Source organism: Erythrolamprus reginae, chromosome 1 (genome assembly GCF_031021105.1).
Source record: "Erythrolamprus reginae isolate rEryReg1 chromosome 1, rEryReg1.hap1, whole genome shotgun sequence".
Classification (NCBI taxonomy): Eukaryota; Metazoa; Chordata; class Lepidosauria; order Squamata; family Dipsadidae; genus Erythrolamprus; species Erythrolamprus reginae.
This window is the reverse complement of record NC_091950.1, coordinates 244,460,935-244,483,060: the sequence shown is the minus strand read 5'-3', so window position 1 is coordinate 244,483,060 and position 22,126 is coordinate 244,460,935. Positions and strand designations below refer to the sequence as shown.

At 42.3% G+C, this 22,126-nt stretch overlaps 1 protein-coding gene across 1 annotated transcript in view; it reads right to left on the bottom strand.

The window, feature by feature from the left end:
• Window positions 1–7,286: 7,286 nt before the first annotated feature.
• RANBP17 (RAN binding protein 17) overlaps window positions 7,287–22,126 on the bottom strand; it is a 264,626-nt gene continuing 249,786 nt past the window's right edge. Inside the window, exons 27-28 of the mRNA XM_070732698.1 lie at window positions 13,198–13,325; window positions 7,287–7,957 (exon numbers count right to left, since the gene is read on the bottom strand). Coding sequence (XP_070588799.1) covers window positions 7,861–7,957; window positions 13,198–13,325 — 225 coding nt within the window. The 3' untranslated portion in view covers window positions 7,287–7,860. The remainder of the gene's footprint in view (window positions 7,958–13,197; window positions 13,326–22,126) is intronic.

Sequence of the window (22,126 nt, the reverse complement as noted above, 5' to 3'; positions counted from 1 at the left end):
TTCAGACTTTTAATTCAGCACAAACTTGGGTTTATTAAAATAGATGGTTGTACCTATGCTGAAATGGAATCATCTATTATGTGGGACCATTCTCCCCACCCCATTGTGCAGAGGCCACAGGTCATTTTGATGCCCTTTGGTCAGATCAAAGGTGCAAGCTACTTTCCTGTGTCTGTGTAGTGGGGTTGCTTTTTGCAAGTGACAACGTGTTTAAATGACAATGGGGGACAACTAAGTTGTGCATAAATTATCCAAGATCACCACCATATAGTTTGCAGTCTTTCAGATTAAAATGTTATGTTTTTCCAGAATCTTTTAAAAATTCTGTTTCTAGAATTACAGTACAAAGCACTACAGCTTCCTCCAATGCCAACTTTCAGTTCAGATTCTGGTGGCATCTGCCTTTTCTCCTGGTTCCAGTGCAATATATTCCTCTTTTCCTTAGCATAATTATCAAGCCAGCTATAAATACTAATCAACAGTATAACATTTCAGCTGAATGCACATAGCCCATTATATCTGTTGAGAGAGGGGGCGAAGGAGAGAGGGAGGAATGGAGAGAGAGAAATGGTGAGGTGAGATGGAAAATGATCTAGTGAAAACAAGACCCTGAAAACCTTTTAAAGAGACAGGTAACGTTTTATAATAATGGAACATTAATTGATATTACATTACTCTGAACTTTCTGAAGAGTTGCAACAAAGCAAAGAGGACTCAGCAAGATGGATAGCATTACTAGGGAAATGAAGAATGTCTTCCAATTCACAGCATAAGGGAAAATGGTCGGGCATCATTCATTGTGAATGAAATAGGTACCAATTGATTTCATCCGCTGTCATCAAATCATAAAAGGATTATAGGACCTAACCACCTCCTGATGCAGGAAACATGCTACCACTTTATAACATATAGGAGGGATAGGTGAACAACCCATCCCCCACCCGATTGTCCATAGATCCAGGATAATATGCTCCTACAACCTTTACCTTGCGGCCCATGATTGCCAAATATTGCTGCAGTTACTTGCCCTTTTGGAAAACCAGTTAAATCCACCCCCTCCCCCTTTTAAACTCAGTCACTCCAAAATCTCGGGGGGGGGGGATGGCTTCATTGGCATTTTTAATTTGGTCCATCTTGCAATCATGTCTGCTTTCTATGGCTCTTCCTTTCCTTCAGAGGTATGCATACAACCTTCAATTGCCCATCCTTATTTCTATCAGTAGCTTAGTGAATGGCCTGAATTCAATTTATTTTATTTGTTTGTCAAAAACATGTACAAGATAGCCGGTGTTGGTATAAACATAAGCAAAGTAGATACAGGTAAATTAAGACAATAGAACAGCAAGACAGGGACGGTAGTAAACACTAAAGACTAAAGGTGACACTTTCCCTGGTATTGTAAAGGAAAGCAAATGATAACCTGCTGCAAGACTCTTACTGTAAAAAGTGCAGCCCCACAGAGCACAAGTTGATTTTCCCAATTATGTGGTATTTTGGCATGTTTTCAGTGAACAGAAGCCACTGAGTTTAATCAGAAATAGTAGGAAACAGTGGGAAGCAAGATATGTGTATCTGGCTCGCTCATTACTCTGCTGAAAATCAGTGAGAGGAGTGTCTACCCATCTTGCTATCAGAGATAAAGGGAGATAAAGCAATATTAAGCAAGAAAGACACACGTGACAACGAAAGTGACATTGTAAAGAATTACCACCATACAGGTACCCACTTGGGAAGCAGATGACAGAGCAGAGACCACGGACAGAACCAGACATAACACAAGGACATGTATGTCCAGTTGGGCTGAGCCAGGAAGATATATGACTTGCATATTTAATAGAGAGGTTGGAAGTGAGAAGGTCTGCTATGTTTTTCTCTCTATCAGATTGTGCTGATGTCTACTATTTCCATCCCTTCCAGACCGATGGCTTTCCCATTGATTTGTGGACCTCCAATGAAGCTCCAAGATAGTGATTGATAGACCTCTCCTACTGGACTAAGTGTCCATCACCTGTATGAGCTGCTTTCTGCTTGAAGTTTAATAGTTGCAAAAATAAGGAAGAGCAAGCGAGGACCTGATAGGTAAATTCTTTTTCAAACTGAAAGTGTCCCTTGGCCGTGGTTTTCACTTGTCTTGCCGCAAATGTTGTCTATATTAGCAATCAGAATGGCCAGTTTCAGGACCAGTGAAAGGTCAATCAGTAGAACATTATTTAGGCTAGAGGTGGACAATGGTGCCGCATAGGTTTGCTACTTGTTAGAAATAACTAGCAGCTCCGTATTAAGACACGGTGTAGCATCAAGAGTAGCAAGCTTTGTCAGTAGGTTCTTTTAAAAAAAGCCAATTTGAAATTTAGTTCATCCTATCAAGCATCTCAATAACAAAATTTATCGATCTACAGTTCTATTAAAGAACAGTTGCCCATCAGCACGCTAACTTATTTCTGTGTTCCCCTTTTCCTTTGTACTGTATTTCATATGACATTTTCTCTTGCCATATTTTTCTCCTCTAGTAAATAGAGCTCTGTTTCAAACACTTTTGTTGGGCAAATTGCATTAGAGTGGATGGTGCAGATATCCATTAGAGTTTATTTATCGTGATACTGTTCAGATCTCACACTTATAAATATATGATGGGCCTTGAGTTTGTAGAAATGTAACTTACATATTTTATTACACTTTTCTGTAAACCTTGAGAAGGGTATCATCAAAGCGCTGCTCTTAACAGCAATCTAAACTAAGATACATAAAATCTACAGCACCATTATTTTTTAATATGGCAAGGAAGCATGGCATTTCTGGATAGTTTGAAAGGTTTGCTGTCACCATAAACACATACCACAATGAAACATTAACAAGTTGAAGATACAACAACTGAATATGGACCTAGAGCTGAATTCCTCTGAAACGCTGTTATGCAAGCAGACTATATTAATGTGAATCCCCCCCCCCTCCCCCAAGGCAGCTATTCTCCTTTCTTGACAGGCAAGTAATACTGTATTCCCTGGGCTACAAAACAAAAGATTCTTGTTATTTCTCTTTGTGGCTTATGTCTGATTTCATCCTGTTGCTCTAAGGTGTTTAGTGGGACGAACAGTATCTTTTCTCTAACTCAAAATCCCAATTTGTTAATTTTACTGTTTCAATTTAAGTTCTGCGATGCTCTAATCAGAGGAAACTACTACAACCCAATACTTACTACCTTTTACAATAATTCCCCATTACAATTATTTTCCCTTCATTATACCCAGTCTAGCTCATGGCTATGGAAGATATATGACAGTGATGGCAAACCTTTCTTTTTTTTTTGGATGCCAAAAGGATACATATGACTAAGCCTCTAAACTTCCAGTAGGCCTGTTGGGCCATTTTTTGCCCTCCGCAGGCTTCAGGAAAGCCTTATGAAGTCTGGAGAGGGCAAAAAACAGACCCAACGGGCCTACCAGAAGTTCATTTCTGAACTTTCGATAGGCCCATTGGGTCTGGCTTTTGCCATACACAGGCTCCAGAGACTTTCCTGAAGCTTCCCCACACCCTTAAAAAAATGGCCTCCCCACACCCTTCAGAAGGCCAAAAATCATATGGCCAGCACACACATGCGTGCTGGAGCTGGCATAGGGCAACACATCACGTACCCTCTGGTATGCTTCTGCATGCCACCTGTGGCACACGTGCCATAGGTTCGCCATCATGGATAGATGATATTGGAAAGAGTGCTTTCTAGAATCAATTCATTCGCTAAGGGGAAGGAGACTGACACTCATTTCCATCTCTAAAGACATATTTCATTCTATTTCATTCTCATAATTTGCAATACGAGGAGAGGAACTTCAAAATATGGCTACCAAATTTCACATGAACTGTTACTTGGAATCTGTTTTGTGAATCTCTTGAATGGATTCCAATGCATTAGGACAGAGGTGGAGAACTATGAACTCTTTAGGATTTGTGGACTTCAACTTCCAGAATTTTGGGAATTGAAGTCCACTAGTCATAAAAGGCCCATAGTTCTCCATTCTTGCCTTAAGGGAGCAAATAACATTAAAAGAGGAAATAATTAAATCCAGAACTTAAAGCAACAAAAGGTTGTGTTCACCGATTTGTGAATATTCAGAGCATTTTCTTCTGGTAACGAAGGAATTAGAAGTTAGAAGCCCCATTCCTTCCCATTTCAGTCTTTCCAATGAAGATTCGTGAGAGAAGTTGATGGAGTTGGCTGAAATGGCTCTGATTAAAGAAAAGAATATAAGTACTTTTGTCTCCACGTGGAAACTGCTTCTGAGCTTCGTGCTTGACGTGGAAAAGAATGTAACTTTGACTTTTACAGATTAGGTTTCGCCTTCCTCTTTCCACTCTTTCCTTAATGTTCTTCTATTTACTTTTATATTTTGTATTTTATAATATTAAAAAAATGTTTGAAGCCAATGAAGATTCATGAGGGAATGGCTTTGCATTACAGCTAGAGGTGATTAGAGGAGCAGAACGGAAAAATATCTTTGATTTGGGGAACTTGTACCCTGAAACTAAGAGTTTATTTATTGGATTTGTATGCTGCCCCTCTCCGTAGACTCGTTGGGCAGAATATGGGCTTGCACCTCAGAAATTAGTGTATCACAAAACACAACTTGTAACACAGTTTAAGCTCAAAAGAGGCTATTTTCATACAGTATTACGTCACGCTGCCAGCAAGTTGTAAAGGTCTCAAGAGGGAGTGTGAATCTATATCATCAGGGTGTCCAAACCCTGGCAATTTTTAAGACTTGTGGGCTTCAACTCCCAGCATGGCTGGCTGGGGAATCCTGGGAATTGGTCCAAAAGTCTTAAAAGTTGCCAAGTTGGGATACTCCCGATCTAAATGACTAAGAGTTCAGAATGTAAAGCATGCTATGTCCGATCCTATGAAAAACAACGAATATAAGTCAATGATAAGAAACTCCCCACCTCCAATTTTAATTATTTAAAACCGTTGCTGGAAATTGGACGTTTGTGGCTATTGCGCAGGGGACAAACAAGTCTTTGAAGAAGAGCGGCATACAGATCTAATAAATAATAATAATAATAGTTTGGCCACAGTTTTTGTCAAAACTCCCATCAGTATAAAGCTCCTCTGCTTTATCCTATAGCCAAATAAAAACAACATTACCGGTACCCATTTTATTAATGGCTTTGTTTCTCAATTGACTATATTTAGGGACATTCTTTTCTTTTCTTTTTTTAAAGGTTTTTATTTTCCTCCTCCATACATCAAAGAGTTACATCACCATAAACAAAGCAAAATAAAAATTCATCAAAAATACCCCGCTTTGGCTTCAATATAGATTGTTACTCTCCGTATCTGTCAGTCTGAACTTCCATCCTCTTTTCACTCAACCTTCCTTTCCCTTCCTCTTCTCTCCTATCTACTTTCTTTGACTCTCTCCCCCTTCTTTCTCCATCCTCTCCCCCTTCTATCTCTTCTCCTCCTACCTTTCTACTTCCTCTCCTTTCTTTATCCTTCAGGGACATTATTTTGTAACGTCTAAGATATATTATCTGCGGAGAGGGGCGGCATACAAATCTAAATAAACATAAACATTAGTAACTCCATAGCTAACAGCTCTGACAGCAGTGTACAATAAAAGTACAAATAAAAACTGTCAAATCAAACCAACGTAAACAAACAATTAAGCAATCAATTAAATGCAGCAAAGCCTGAAACCAGCACAGGAAAACTAGAGCTGCGCAGAAAGCAAACCAGTTAAAATATAACATAGCAGCCCAAATGCCAGGCAAATAAAAGACCTCAAAATAAACCTTCCGTGCCTATAACATATCTATAATCTTTATGCTCGCTCTACCACAAACTTGACCAGTAAAAAACATCATTTCTTTTAGACAGTTCTCTTATAAAAGACTGACTACACACTACCAAATTGTGTAGAAGCAAATGAACAGGTCTCGCATACAACGTATTTCCAATTATCAACCTATATGCATCCACTGCACTGAAGAATTAACAGAAATCTCGCTTGATTCTTCTTGCAATGTGGATTAGAAATAGGCTTCTTCCTATTTCTAGTCCATACTGTCAGCTCTGCTCAGTGCTTGTTGATGCACAATAGTGCTTAAGGTTTTTGACTGCATGAAATGCTTTGCTGGATAAACAAAGCAACAGCTCATTTGCTTGCTCCCTTCTAACCTCTCTAATTCTTTCAAGAGGGGTGCAAGACACCTAATTATTTTAGCTCTAAGTATTTTATGTATGCAAAATTAAATGTAATTTATTACCAAGGAAGAAAAGCAAAATTTTGGAACACCACTTGATGTCGAAGTCAAATTCAAGGCTGAATTAAAATTACTATACTGACCTGCTAAGGTTATTGTAAAGTCCAGCATAACCTAAAATCAGAACATGAAACCATGCCACTTTGCAGATTGTAGTACTTCTTAAGCACAAATTAGTGGAATTAAAGGAACATTTCTTAAAATGCAAAGTGATTCCCCGAGATATAAAATAAGATCTAAAAAGGCTACTTTCTTAAAATGCAAAGCGATGCTACAGGCAAATTCATCAAATCTAGAGACTCCAATAATATCTATTAGTAGAAAACATTCCATATGAAGGAATGTTTTCATAAGAACTGGCTACTTCAGGCTAATTTCTCAGGTGAAAAGAAAAATGACCCTCTCAAAGAATATGTGCGATCTCCTTGAAATAATGGAAAAAAACCTCCAGCATAAATTACTAGAGGGCAATTCATCTTTCATACAAGAACATGTGGAAAAGTGGAGTTTCTACTTAAAATAGGCTGCCTGTGATAGTAATTTAATTAAATGACTGAAAGGAAGTTGCACTGCTTGCCACACAATGTATAGCTCATTACTGTACCATTCCATAAACTGTTTCTCTTGTTTTCCAAACTGCTTCGTTACTGATGTGAATAGGCTCTACAAAACACTCTACAGGAATAGTGTTAATCCAGCTTTTGAAATTAAACTATTGATGCCAGTCCCTAAAATTCTTTTTTTGCCATCACACTTTCATGCCATATGGGCATTTCATTAGTAATTAATACCACAGCTCTTAAATTACAAAATGAGAGTTGTTCTACTTGTTTTCTCCCTAAAGTAGGGCTTAACATACAAAAATACATATTATGGCATACAAATAAAATATTTTAGTGGACTAAGAGTGTTACGTGCTTATTGGGTGGCTGTTTACAGTAGCAAATGATTTACAACTTACTCATACACTGTTTTACCATTTTAAAACACATTTTCCCGAGAATGAAACACCTGAGATGCACGCATGTGAAACAATATTTTTTTAATAGTCTACTAAAGAACATATTCCCATTTCTAAGTTTTATAAAGCCCCAATTTCAGCACATTCACTTTTATTTAGGCCAAGAATTTTTTTCCTGTTTATATTTTTCTTATTGACAATGTATTTAAGATGAACATTTTAAAAAAAAAGACAAGGGGGTACACGTAGTCATCTAATTGCAAAATTAGGCTTCCAGTCATTCCGAAGGCTTGATGATATCATCACTGCCCTTCAAATAATTTTTGAAAAACTGCATTAATTGGATTTTGGATATGAAAATCTCAACAGCTGCAGTTTCAAAGGGGAGAAATACATATATTATTTTGTTCTTTGGTTAATTTATATTTCTGCACCATGTAACTAAGAAAAAGAGTTAGAAATCTCAATAAGGAAGTGCAACATGGTTTAAATTGTTACCAGTGTTACGAATCCCTACATTTATGCCCAAGATACAAAAAGGCAATTTTTAAAAAATATTTTCTATGAAAATCAAAATATAGAATGATGCCCAACTTCAAAGTTTGTTCATTATTATTAAACACATTTCCAGCTCTGTATCAGCTCATCATTTCTGTACTGATTGATTCTGATGCACCCTCACAACGCAAGGTTTCAGCCATATCTCTGCGGAAGATGGACATATTCTGGGTGAACCTGTGAATCAAAGAGTAACATGTAAAATATCTTTCCTGTAAAATCGGTTAAAATAATATAATCTGATTCCTCAAAAACAGAGGTACGAATGTCTTTTTTTGGCATCTATTATAAAAGGACCAGAAATTACCAGTTACTTATACTGGCACACCATTTTTTCACACCAGCCAAAGTCATCCCATTGTTCCCTGAACACCCTTAGCATCATGGGTTGAGTTATATTTTTTGTTTCAAAAGGGTTTTATTTATTTATTTTTAAAAATAATATATGTTATTTATATTTTTATTCTATTTCCCAGGACAAGGCCTCTCAAACTAAAAGCATAGTATAAAACAAAATTTTCTGGTGATATACAGTGATCCCCCGCTCGTTGCGAGGGTTCCGTTCCAGGACCCCCCGCAACGAGCGGGTTTTCGCGAAGTAGCGCTGCGGAAGTAAAAACACCATCTGCGCATGTGCAGATGGTGTTTTTAACTTCCGCAGCGCTAGCGAGGAGCCGAAGATTGGGGGTGGCGCGGCTGTTTTAAAATGTCGCCGCCGGCATGGGGGGCTTCCTAGCAGCCCCCCAAACCCGGGTTGGGGGTCCGGGGGGTGCTGGCAAGCCCCCCATGCCGGTGGCGACGTTTTAAAACAGCCGCGCCGCCCCCAATCTTCGGCTCCTCGCTAGCGGGCAGGCAGGCGGCGGACAAGCCGTTCGCTGGCGCTCGCTCTCGCCGCTTTCGAGCTGAGTCCTGAAGCGAATTCGCTTCAGGACTCAGCTCCAAAGCGGCGAGAGCTAGCGCCAGCGAACGGCTTGTCTGCGCTCGCTCTCCCCGCTTTGGAGCTGAGTCCTGAAGCGAATTCGCTTCAGGACTCAGCTCCAAAGCGGCGAGAATGAACGGTGTGGGCGGGCGAAGGGTGGGCGGCAGCGAGGAGTTTGCGTGGGCGGTGGGGAAACTCCTTGCTGATGCCCGCTGCTCGCCCTCCCGCCAGCAAGAGGGGGAAGACCCAGGGAAGCCGCCCAGCAGCTGATCTGCCGGGCGCCATCTACGCATGCGTGCCCATAGAAAAAAGGGCACGCATGCGCAGATGGTGTTTTGACTTCCGGGTTGAAAAATCGCAAATTACCCTGTTCGCAATGGTCTGGGACGCAATAACCGGGGGATCACTGTAATAAGGTTGAAACATTTTCTTTCTATTCCTCAGATTGAGAGAACGGAAAAGGGTTATGAGAGAATGTGCTTTCTTGTGGGTATATGCTTATCTTTGCTGACGCCTAGATTAAAAATTAAACTGATTCAATTGGATCCATATGATTGCTCTTTACGTATTTAATACATTTTCTCTCCGTAACTAAAAAGTAGACTTTGGTGCTATCAACCCTCTATTATACCGTTGGAAACACATTTTCAGCTATTTAATGTTAGTGCCATTAGTGCCAGGCAATAACTGTACCACCTCTATGGCAGGTATGAATACCTAGATGGTCTCCAGATGTTTTGAGCTACCACTTTCATGAGGTACTATGTTCAATGGCCACAGATTATTCAGCTGTTCTTCCACAGGGCTCTAGACTGGGGGAACTTAACTTTGAAAGAGAATGAAATATTTTAGCAAAGTAACATTGCTTGTCAAAAAAAGAGTTACTTCTGGATGATCACTCATAAGTGACGTCTTACATTACCTGCTGAGTGCCAATGTGGTTAATCTTTTCGATGTTATCACTTGCATTAAAATATGGGAACAACAAAAATAGGTCACATAATTTCTGGGAAGCTGCTTTACAGAAAAGTGTTGAGGACTCAGAATAACAATATGCAATATGAAAGAATGGGAAATCACATGGGGTTTGCTTTTTAAAAATATAATATTTTCCCCATATGCATGTCATGTAGAATAAAAGGATATGTCCATAGTCTGAATGAAGTCTCTAGGTCAGTGGTTCCGAATGTTGGGCCTTAGCCCGACAGGGGGGCAATTTGATTTTTAACAGGGACAATTGGAACCTTGTTTAAACCAAGTTAATGGCCCTTTAGGCTTCCTCTCTGTGAGTAGGAGTTCACTTTTTGAATAGTAAGAATTGTATGTCATGGGCAGGGGACAGAACAGGATTTTAGAGATACAGTGAGTGATCCCTCGTTTTTCATGGGAGATGCGTTCTGAGACCACCTGTGAGAAATGAATTTCCACTAAGTAGAGGAAAGATATTTTTTTATGTATTTAACAAGGATTTGGATTTTTAAAACCCTCCCTGTATTGTTAACAACCCACTGCTGCTGACCGCTGAGAGAGACTGGCTTCTCTCAGCGGTCAGCAGTGGTGGTAGCGGCTTTCCTGTAGTTGGGCAGCAGTGGACAATCTTCAGAGAGTTGAGAAACATCCACAAACTGGAGGACAAGACAAGCCGAACCTTCCCTGTGACGCGCGGGCTGAAAGAAACCGCTGCTGCAGTTTCCCCCCCCACACACACAAACCGTCCCTGCCCCAGCGTTCTAAGGTGCAAGGCCTCTGCCGGGAATGGAGGGGGGGGGGCACAGCAATTGCCGTGAATATTTTGGATATTCATCTTTCACAATTTTCCTGGATTTTCCTTCATTATCCACGATATAGCGGCCATAAGCCCCCTTTGAAAAAACCCATGAAGTAGCGAATCTGCGAAAGATGAACCACGAAGTAGCAAGGGATTACTGTACTTAGATGGAGCATGGCCATAAAAAGGTTGGGAACCAGTGCTCTAGGTAAAGTGACTGGACCAATGAAATGAGATAGTGATAGAGATCTTACAGGTGGACGAATACCGGAATTGAGAAATTGGAAAAGCCACTTATTTTAAATAGTTGCATTCCTTTATAAAGGATATGGTATATAGTTTCAGAGTGCTACTGGAGGTTCTAAGATAATTTGCTGAGGCCAACTTGCTGCAGGATAATTTTACACAGGACAATTCAATGTTGTATTAATTGTTTCATTCAGTTTTATTATTGGTGACCATGTTTCCATTGAAATTATTGTAACTCTTGTTATTTTGGGATTGATTTTCTTTATTTTATTATTATTGAACATGGTTCTGTTGAAATTAATTTAGCTTTTGTATTTGTTGAATTTTCCTGTGGTAAGTTGTCCTATGGGGAGTTGTCTTGCAGAAAGCCGGCCATGTTGATTTGGATGTGGTGAGTTGTCCCATTCCGGCTCCGGGAGTCATTACAGGAATCCTGGTGACTTTAACCCTGCTGCGCTGTTCAAAACCACTATACACTTGTACTGTTTTCGAGTCTGTTTGACTCGAACCGAAAATTCTTTATAAATTCTTTAAATTGAAAAAAAAATCACAAAAAAGGGGGCACGGGCTTTTATGAGCAAAATAAACCAATAAGCATTATTTTTTTATTTCAATTTTCATTTCATTGTGTGCAGAAATGTTCAACCTAGTTTCCAAGGGAAATAAGTTTTCAAATTGACCAAATATAAGCACTTAAAATAGAGAATTTATGGTTCGAATCACACAGACTTGAAAACAGTACAAGTGTGACTTTTTTTGCCCAGCAAAAACTAAGCCCCCCCACCCCCAAAAAATTATCATGGAGAGAACCACTGAAATGATGAAAAGTCATGAAATTTCAAGTTTCAGAAATGCAGAGAAAATTTTTTACAGGGTCTCAAACTTCGATTTCGAGTCTCACTGACTCGAAACATGACAGCAGAGTTAAGGCAGGAATACTTACTTCCAGATTCGGCTAATATATCAACTATATCCTTCCCTGAATACAGAATGCTTATCTACTTCACTGATGTTTATGTATTTGCAGTCTCATGTTATATGGTTCAGAAGATGAAGCTGGTCTAGGTCTGATTATGCCCATATGAATCCATACTGAAGCACCTTCAATGACTGACAACAATTTACCTAAGCAGGTCATGGCTTTGGTTTCTTTATAGGCTTCAGAAAATACCTGCCTGATTTCTTTATAGGCTTCAGAAAATACCTGCCTGATTTCTTTCACTATCCAAGACCTGTTTCAATCACCAAGTTTTTCAGAGGAGGCTTTGCTACATTTTTCAGAATGTCAACTTGCGACTGTGGACCTATATGGCTGTTTGCAGCATTCTGAATTATGTTACCATGATTTGTGAGGGGTTTGTTGCCAGCTTTGGAGTTTGCCTTTGGCTTCTGGCAACATCCACCCATTAGGTTAATGGATTTGCTTAATGACTGCCACAAAAATTGGAGCTGTTGAGCACTGACATCTAGTATGATTGGGATTGGATAAGTTTGGGTGAATGGGCTTAACATTGGGAATTTTTAAGTCTTGGATTTTAGGGCAGAGTGTATAATTTTATCTATAATTTTGTATTGATTTTATGCTGTAAGCCGCCCTGAGTCCCCTGGAGAAGGGCGCCCTAGAAATGTGATAAATAAATAAAAATTTAAAAAATGCTGAAAAATAGAGTCCAGTCATATGATGACTTACAACTGCAATAACCTATTACTATAACTCTAGGCTTAATTACAGTTGTCAGTCAAGGACTATCGGTAGATGTTGAAGACATTTCCCCATGCCATTCATGAATTCATTTCTATTGTTTTACCATTGTTTTAAGAATGATAAAGGTGTTTTAAATAGGCCTAGACCCCATTTTAGAAACAGCAATATAGAAATATATATCCTCTTGAGCAGGGGTATCAAATTTGATTTCACTGAGGGCTGCCTGAGGATTGTGTTTGACCTCAGGGGGGTGAGTGGGCGTGATGGGGATGAGCATGGCCAATTCAAAGTCCTGCAGCCCTCTGCCAGCGACAATGGAGCCCAGGAAGGCCGTGTGCAGCCTTCTTGAACTACTTTTTCACTGGCAGAGGCACCACGAGCCAGTAGGCTGTTTCCAGGATGGCACTGTGGGCCAGACCTAAACGCCCTGCAGCTCGGATTTGGCTTGCAGGTCTTGACAGCTCTGCTCTTGAGGAAATATTTCCCAGTTGTCCTTGAAGCTCCCTGGTATGGCTTTAGGCAGCTCTTTCCCAGGCTAAGCAACAACACAGCATTTCTTCTGTGGAACAAAGTAGGTGAAATCCTCACCCCTCCACCTCCCCCAAACCGCAAGACAGCACCTTAAGCTTTCCAAGAAAGTGCAGAATACATATGCAATAAATAATAAAGCATACCTGAATTTATAGCTTTTAACGTTATGTTGCATAACCCTCCAAAATGAAAGTTAATGCATGTTAAATTTTATCATTTTACCTTTAGATATCTGTTTGTCTCACCTGTCTCTGTTCTTTACCAGTAGGTTTTGCTCGACTCCTTCCATTAGGTTTCTAAAGCACTGATGAAGGAACTCTTGCTTTTCAGAAGGCTGGCTGTTTATCAAACTTGCCCTTAATTCACTGAAGTACTGACAAGACAATGGGCAAAATAATACAATAAAAATGACTGAATTTAGCGGATCAGTGATTGTCAAGCCCTGACTACAAAGCAGTTCAGTTTGGGGAGAATGATTGCCTAATTTCCACTGCCTTTCAAGACTATACTGTTCTATGACGGGGAAAGATGTCTCAAGATGATTTAATCCAACTTACAGCATTGGGACATTCACATAGATATTTTTCACCTATTAAGCCACATTAAAACAACAGCTTGAGAAAATATGTAGGTCCCTTGTATCCTAGTGCCAACAGGGCAAAAAGGACAAGATTAATGGAGCAGAGTCCGGAAAGTGCTAGTTGCATTTAAGTCATACAAAAATAGAAAGACACGAAGTCGGAGGCAGAATTCTAAAGGATGGTTTATGTTACACATTAAATAATAGGAATAGCAGGAGCATTCTTTTAATTTGATATGTATTTATATCTAAGATCTACTTGTTCCTCATACAATCACCCTGTGCAGTAGTAGCTTGAGTTAAGAGGGAACGGCCCAAAGGCAGATTCAGAAACAAAATCTCCTGTTACCTGCCCAACAATAAAACCACTGTAGCAAGAGTGCCCAACTCCAGGGCTGCGTCCCCTTGGAATCTGGATTGTGCAAGTGTAAAGGTCCATTTGTGCAAGTGGTGAGTGAAACCATTCCCCCCCACCCCCCAGGTCTGCAGAATAGGCGTTGATTGCTTACCTGAACGCCTCTTCTCGTACGGTGAGCGGGTACAGCAGTCACATGGGTTGCTCATGTCCAATCCGGTGGAACTGAGCCTAGTGTTAAAAAAGCTTGCCGGATCCGCCCCTTCCCCAGAATTCGCGAATCCATAGACTAGGCTCAGCTGTGAAGCTCTGTAGTGTTCAACTCTTATTGTTAGAGGAAAAAGGATTATAGAAGGTAAAGAAGACACATACAAGGGCGGGAAGTGACTGCTGTACCCGCTCACCGTACGAGAAGAGGCGTTCAGGTAAGCAATCAACGCCTATTCTCCGTACTGAAGGAGCGGGTCCAGCAGTCACATGGGACATACCCAATAGATGGTCCCTAGGGAGGGGTTAGATTGCTATCGTGTGAGATAACGGATTGGAGTACCCTTCTGCCGAAGGCAGCGTCCGCTGAAGCGTAAGCATCAATCTTGTAGTGCCTGATGAAGGAATTTGGCGAGGCCCAAGTGGCTGCTTTGCAGACCTCCTCCAACGGGGCTTGAGTCGCCCAAGCGGCCGAGGTGGCTGCGCTCCTGGTGGAATGCGCTGTGATGTTCCTTGGGACTGAGAGGGAGGCCGATTCATAGGCCTTAGATATAGTCCCTCTGATCCAACGGCCTATTACTGTTGAAGACACCTTGGCACCCATGACTCTGGGGTGATAGGCTATAAACAGTGCTTCTGACCTCCGAAAGGGTCCAGTGCGTTGGATATAGATTCTCAGCGCTCTAATAAGATCCAGGGTGTGCCATCTAATTGCCAAGGGATGGTCTCGTTGGAGGCAGAAAGATGGTAGGACAATATCCTGAGTCCTGTGGAACATGGAACTGACCTTGGGTAAGAAGGTGGGGTCCAGTCGCAAGACTACCTTGTCCTGATGAAATTGACAAAGGTCCTGCCTGATTGAGAGGGCAGCCAACTCCGAAATGCGTCGTGCAGAGGTAATAGCCACCAGGAATGCTACCTTAAAGGATAGGTACCTGAGGGACGCCGATTTAAGGGGTTCGTATGGTGCCTGCGTGAGGGAATGGAGAACCCGTGGCAAATCCCAGGATGGATACCTGTGGACCTTGGACGGTCTGAGGTTGGCTATGCCCTTGAGGAATTCCTGAACTTCAGGGAAGGATCGGAGAGGCTGTCTGCGGGGACCCCCTAGGACAGATGAAATAGCTGCCAGATGACGCCGGAGGGTGCTGGTGGAAAGTCCTTTATGGAAGCCTTGCAGAAGGAAGGAAATGATTCTGTGTATGGGGATGCACAGAGGAGAGAGACCTTCCTGTAGACACCACTGGTGAAACTTGGACCACGTGTGGTCGTAGATTCGATTGGTCGAACCCCTTCTGGCCTTTAAAATGACCTCCACTGAATCGGGGTCATGACCACGCAGTTCTAAGTCTCTCCTGATAACAGCCAGGCGGTGAGGTGGAACCACTCCGGGTCTGGATGGAATGAGGCCCCCTGCCGCAGCATATCCCCCGAAACGGGGAGTCGCCAAGGGTCCTGGACGGACAGCTGTTGGAGATCCGCGAACCAGGGCCGGCGGGGCCAATGAGGGGCGATTAAGATTACTCGGGCCCTCTCGGTGAGGACCTTGTGAATCACGTCCGGGAGAATTGGAATTGGAGGAAATGCGTAGAGTAGGCCTGGAGGCCATGGACTCCGGAGGGCATTGATTGCTTCCGCTCCCGGGGATGGAAATCTGGAAAAGAAGCGAGGGAGTTGGGCGTTCGCATTGGTCGCGAAGAGATCCAGGATTGGTAGGCCGAATCTGAGGCTGATTTGATGGAACAGGTCTTGATGGAGGTTCCACTCTCCTGGGTCTATCGTTGCTCGAGATAGCCAATCCGCCTGGACGTTGAGGCTCCCCGAGATGTGGTCGGCTAGGAGCGACCGAAGATGTTTTTCCGCCCAAAGGCCTAACTTGAGGGCCTCCCTCATTAGGGCCTTGGATCTCGTGCCCCCCTGTCTGCAGATATGGCTTTTTGTGGCAATGTTGTCGGTGAGAATGAGAACGTGCCGGTTGGGAATGCGAGGAGAGAAGTGCTTCAGAGCCAGGGAAACGGCTCTTAACTCTAGCCAATTGATTGGCCTGGAAGCTTCCTCCGGGGACCACGTGCCCTGGGCTATCATCCCCTGGGCGTGGGCGCCCCATCCCGATAGACTGGCATCCGTGGTGATGACAAATTGATCCGGGCACCTGAACGGGGATCCTTTGTCCATGGCCGGAGACTTCCACCACTTGAAGGATCTGCGAACACTTGGTGGGATGACAATGCGACGATTTGAGTTGCTGTGCCCCGATCTCTGAAAGGGTAATAGGAGCCACTGGAGTTCCCTAGCATGAAGGCGAGCCCAGGGAATGATGCCTATGCATGACACCATCTTCCCCAAAAGGGATGACAGAGTTACTATGGATACTGAAGAATTAGATAAAATGTTAGAAATTAACTCCCCTATACTGAGTTTTCTCTCAGGAGAGAGAAAAACCTGGGAGGATTCTGAATTAATAATGGATCCCAGGTGTAAAATGGATGTGGAAGGTTGGAGGTGACTTTTATCAAAGTTGATGGAAAATCCATGGTCCTGAAGGACTGACATGGTGACAGAAAGGTCTGTTTTCACTTTCTCTAGGGAGTTCCCATGAATCAAAATATCATCAAGATAACATAAAATGTGGATGGGAGACGCCCGGATATAGGCCGCCAGGGACCCCAAGAGCTTTGTAAAGACCCGAGGGGCCGAGGAAAGGCCAAATGGCATCGCCCTATACTGGAAATGCCTGCCTTGAAAGGAAAAACGTAAAAATTTTCTGTGGCATTTGGCTATAGGAATGTGGAGGTAGGCCTCAGTGAGGTCTAAGGAGACCATGAAATCTCCCGTGTGGATGGCAGCCAAAATAGAAGATAAGGAGTGCATCTTAAACTTCCTATATTTGATGAATAGGTTTAGCTTCTTTAAATCCAAAATAGCTCTCCAACCTCCGGAGGACTTTGGAACCATAAATAGGATGGAGTAAAACCCTAGGCCCTTCTGACCGGAAGTAACCGGTTGAATGGCTCTGATGGACAATAAATGAGAAATGGCCTCCTCCATACGGTTACAATCTGAGGAGGACCTGGGAGAAGAGCAGGAAATAAAACGTTTCGGGGGAGGAGAAATAAATTCTAACAGAAGGCCTGTTTGAACAGTGTCAATGACCCAGGGGTCCTTGGAGGTGAGACGCCAATTAGAGGCGAAATGGGCTAGGCGACCCCCTATGGGAATTGAGGAAAGATTACCATCTAGGTTTTTTTGAAGCCCTGTTAGAGGACGCTCCCCTTTGGAAGCGAAAACCTCTGCCCCTGGAGTTCCTACCTTGGGAACGAAAGCGGGGGGAATACTGACCTGGAGATCTCTGATAGGAAGCCGCTTGATCTTGCTGGCGCCCTGGGCGACGAAAGGACTGCGTTTTGGTAGCCTTTTTTGTGGTTGGACCCAAAACTTTCTTCTTGTCCGTGGTTTCCGTGAGGAGTGGATCCAGAAGATCACCGAAAAGAAGGTCGCGCTTTAAGGGGCCCTGGGATAACTGCCACTTCTGGCGTACTCCCGCTTGCCAAGGGCGAATCCATAGGAGTCTTCTTGCCGTTGTAGAAGCTGCAATAGACTTAGCAGAAAATCTAGTAGATTGCAAGGTGGCATCAGCCACGTACTGGGCAGCTGCAAAGACCTTGTTGAAGTCTTGTTGACCTCTCAAGTCATCGGGAGGAATATGCTGTTGAAGTTGACGAAGCCACAGAAGCATGGCTCTGGAGAAAAAGGAAGCTGCTGCAGAACTTTTAATGGCCCAGGAATCTGCGGAGAATCCTCTTTTGAGCATTTGTTCAATCCGCTTGTCCTCTGGGCGGAGGACTTCCTCCGCCTCGCCTGGCACAGCCGCTGCCGAGTGAAGGATCTTGACCGGTTCATCCGGTTTGGGAAAGGATAGAAGCTCTTCATAGGAAGAGGAAAGTTTGTACAACTTTCTGTCCTTGGTGGAGGGATTAAGGCCAGAGGCTGGGAAATCCCACTGTTTGAGTAAAGCATCTTTAAACAATTTAGGCATAGGAATTACCTCGTTATCCTCCTGTTCCTCTGTGAAGTAAGGTAAATTCTCCTCCGGGGGATCAGTGGAAGTGGAGGCTTGTTTCTCCTGGGCCGCTAATCCCGTAGAAATTCTAGCTTTGAGGAGGAGAGATTTGAATAATTGAGAAGGAAAAATAGTAATTGGAGAAGGAACCTTTATTTGGGATTCCTCATCATCTGAGAGGCCTTGAAAGGGATCCTCATCATCCTCCATATCCTCATATTCGTCCTGAGAGGAATCTGAATCATCCTGAATAGGAGCTCTAACCGCTGGGGAAGAACCCAAGGGGCGGGAGGGACGAGGAGGAGGAGGAGGTAAGGGAAGCTCATTGATGGTGGAGAGTTTGGCATCAATGGCCTTGGACAACACAGCAAAAATAGATTGGAACTCAGGAGGTAAGCTAGAAATATCAGCAGGAATGGCAGAAGAATCCCTAAAGGCCTGGGAGGATCCTGGCTGGGGGGAATCTTCAATAATATCTGGTTCCTCTGGACCTATGCCCCATAGGTTAGGTTGGGGTCTGTCTAGGTTAGGCTCATCCAGAGATAACACAGGGACCCCAGAAGGAGGTAGACTAGAAGCCTCTGGGGGGTCTTGACTACTGAGTACTTGGGCCTGTACTTTCAAACGTTTTGCTGATTTGTCATGGATTCTTTGTAGGGCTAGGTCCCTTCTCTTCTCGGCCCTGGTGACCTTGGTCGAGGGGCGGGCCCCTGGAGAAGAGGAGGAAGAGGCCTGGGGGATACTAGTAATCTCATCGCCTGTAGGCCTGGCCTCTCTGGGACCTTTAGTTGTGCCTCTCTTGGGAAAAGTAGCCATAGTCTGACAATTAACAGAAGACAAGGCTGAGCCAATAACTGAATAATTAAGGAGAAGAATTTCAAGGACTTCCCAAGAGGAATGGATCCTGCTTCGAGGCCTCGAAGCTGCTGAGACTTGAGGGCAATCTGGGCAAACCCAGAGTTCGTGTCCCCAAATCCAGCGGGGCCAGCCTCCCTAAACTTTATAATTAAGTAAACCAAGGCACTCTGGTTGGAGGCTTAGCCGGTGGAGAATTAAGCCTGGGCGTCCCAAGGCCCGCTCCGGGATCCACGCGGTGGACTGAGGCCTACGCGGCTGGCAGGAGGCCAACACGAGAGGCCTAAATTTAAAAAGGGCGCGAAGGCCTTCGCGCCGAAAAATCGCTCCGTAATATTTCTTAAAGGGGAAGCGATCGACTAAGTCCAGGAGACTAGCAAGACGTCTCACTCCGCAGGAGGTATTTCTTAAGCCCTTTAATAATATACAATAATGAATCAATAAATCAATAAATCAATACTTGCACCAAGACCTCCAGGCCAAAGGATTAAAGGAATCCACAAGCGGCAGCGGGGATCGTACACGGCAAAAACCGCCGGGGGAAAACGAAACCGCAACTTCTCCAAAGGAAAAAAGCCGAGCCACAAACGGCTGGCGCTATAGTGCAAGTAAATAATAATGGTAAAACAATTCTTACTACTTTTGAAGGAAAAGATCGAAGGGAAGGTGTTAGAAAGTTGAACGAGCTATCACAATACAACCGCAGGATATGCGAACTGAGCGAATTCTGGGGAAGGGGCGGATCCGGCAAGCTTTTTTAACACTAGGCTCAGTTCCACCGGATTGGACATGAGCAACCCATGTGACTGCTGGACCCGCTCCTTCAGTACGGAGAATTGGAAAGGTTGAGGACCACTGTTGTACAGCATAGAGGCGCCATAGGAAATTTTAGCACTTCTATTATTTCATTTTATCCCCCGACATTAGAGACTCTTTGTAATTGTACTTAGTTTCAAAAAAGAGCAATGATTTATTAATATGAATCCAGAAATAATATCCTACCGGTAGAATATTTCTAGATTGGAAAATTTGAAAATTAGTACAGTACATGTGCTGTAATAGCAATAATAACAATTCCAAAAACCAAGCACATCATCAACAGTGTCCTCCAGTTAACATAAATTTCCATAATCTAAAGTCAGCAATGTAAATGGAAAAGTTCATTATATAATCTATTGCAGAGTTCCCCCTTGTCACTGCACACTTTCCGGAAGGAAATCAAACAACGTATTTCCACGAAAATGCCACTGGCTTGAGAAAGACGTATCTCCAAATAGCATCTAATTTTGTAGCAAAACTGAAATAAACTGGCTCCAATTACCATATGGCTGGGGTTTTAGGGAAGCATAGCAGTGAATGTTACAAGCATATAGCATATTTGTTGCTAGTTGTCACCTACATCTTCAATAAATAGATTTCTTAAAACCCTCCGTCTCACACTGCATTCTTAAATCAGGCAAACTCAGAATCTGCTCAGGATTTGTAGATAAATAATGCCATACAGATACATTTTATAATGAACCTGTTCCATGATCATTAGAATGCAATATTGCTCCAGAAGAAGGGAAATTGTGCTAGTCTCATATTTCTTACTATTCATGATTGCACAGCTATATTTCCTTGTGAAATATTTAATTCCTTCTTACACTAAAGCTGCTAAAATCAAAACCACATAATTAATATAGAGCCAGGCTAATATTTAATGCTATAAATCAGAGACATTGACTAAACAAAAGTGTTGCCAAGAACAAGATAGGGAATGCATAAGACTACTTATTTCCACCTTTTATAATGATGCAGTGACTCAGGGCAGATAGAAAATGATTAGTTTTCCTCCCAAAGTAGGAAATATTGCTTCCATCTGTAAAGGATAATATTGTGATGTCATAAACTTTTTCTAAACACTGAATTTGCCCTTATTCCCTCTCAATCATTTTAAAAGAACTGCTTCTCGTATGGAGCTTGGATTTAAATCACAATAATACACCAAGAAGATGAATGACAGTGCTATTGGATATGGTTAAAATTGGATCCTTCAGCACAGGTGAATGATGAGACGGCGCTTCTATACTTGATATATTTTCTTCTTCTATTAGTTTCCTACCAGAGCTGGGATTTCAGTTTGAATTTTAATGTATGCGGCTGCTGCTAATCTTAGTGTCTTATATTTTCCCAGCACCATCTTATTGTATAGACAATTCATTCTCCAAAGCAGTAATGCACTGCCACTTGTGACTGCCCAGGAGATAAATAGATTTGGAATAAAGTCAGAACTTGCATTGAAGTATGGAGAACACTCCAGGTCAATATCATCAGAAACAATCCCTTAGCATCCGCTGCAAGCTTCTACATGTACAGAATAGCTGATATTGTACTGTACTGTACTGAAAGACACAGGTCTCTTTCTGGTATCCAACTTCGGCTTGAAGTCCAGGCGCCAAGTGCAGCCCTTGCAAAACCCAATGATATGAAAAATGCTGGAGCCATCAAGACCGAGTATCAATGGCTAAACCCCCCCAAAGGTTTTAATGGTAACTTGGAACTTCAGAATTTTTGCTGGGAAAGGTTTTCTTTGAGAGGCTCAGATGTGGGGAGTTGATTGAATACAGGAGAGCATGCAAAACATAGGAGAGTCTGAACTATCCCCAGGACATTATCAATATGAACTGTACCAAATTTGGGGATAAATACATATCAACATCAAAATATTGAAAGAGGTTTATGCATACAGTGAGTCTGCTTGCTCCATAAAAATAAAAGGAAAGGACACTTATTTGCAAAGCAGAAAAGTAAATGAAGAGGCTGCTCTGAGTATGTGAGATCACCTCCAATCTTATGGAACTACTCAGCAATCAATATGAAACATTTAAGAGAAAATATTGTACAATACTGATTAACTATGGCATGGTCGCATTAGATCCCAATTCCATAACATAATAATATATGAAAGTATGGAAATATAGCCAAGTTGCTACTTTACAGGATAATATCAAATTACAAATGATAATTTCTTCAGAAAAATATGCTTTCACAATCCTGAAGATCAAATTTTCCAGCCAGATCATAATAAATTCAAACTGCTGCTAACCAATCACCTATAGTTCCTCTTTTAATTCC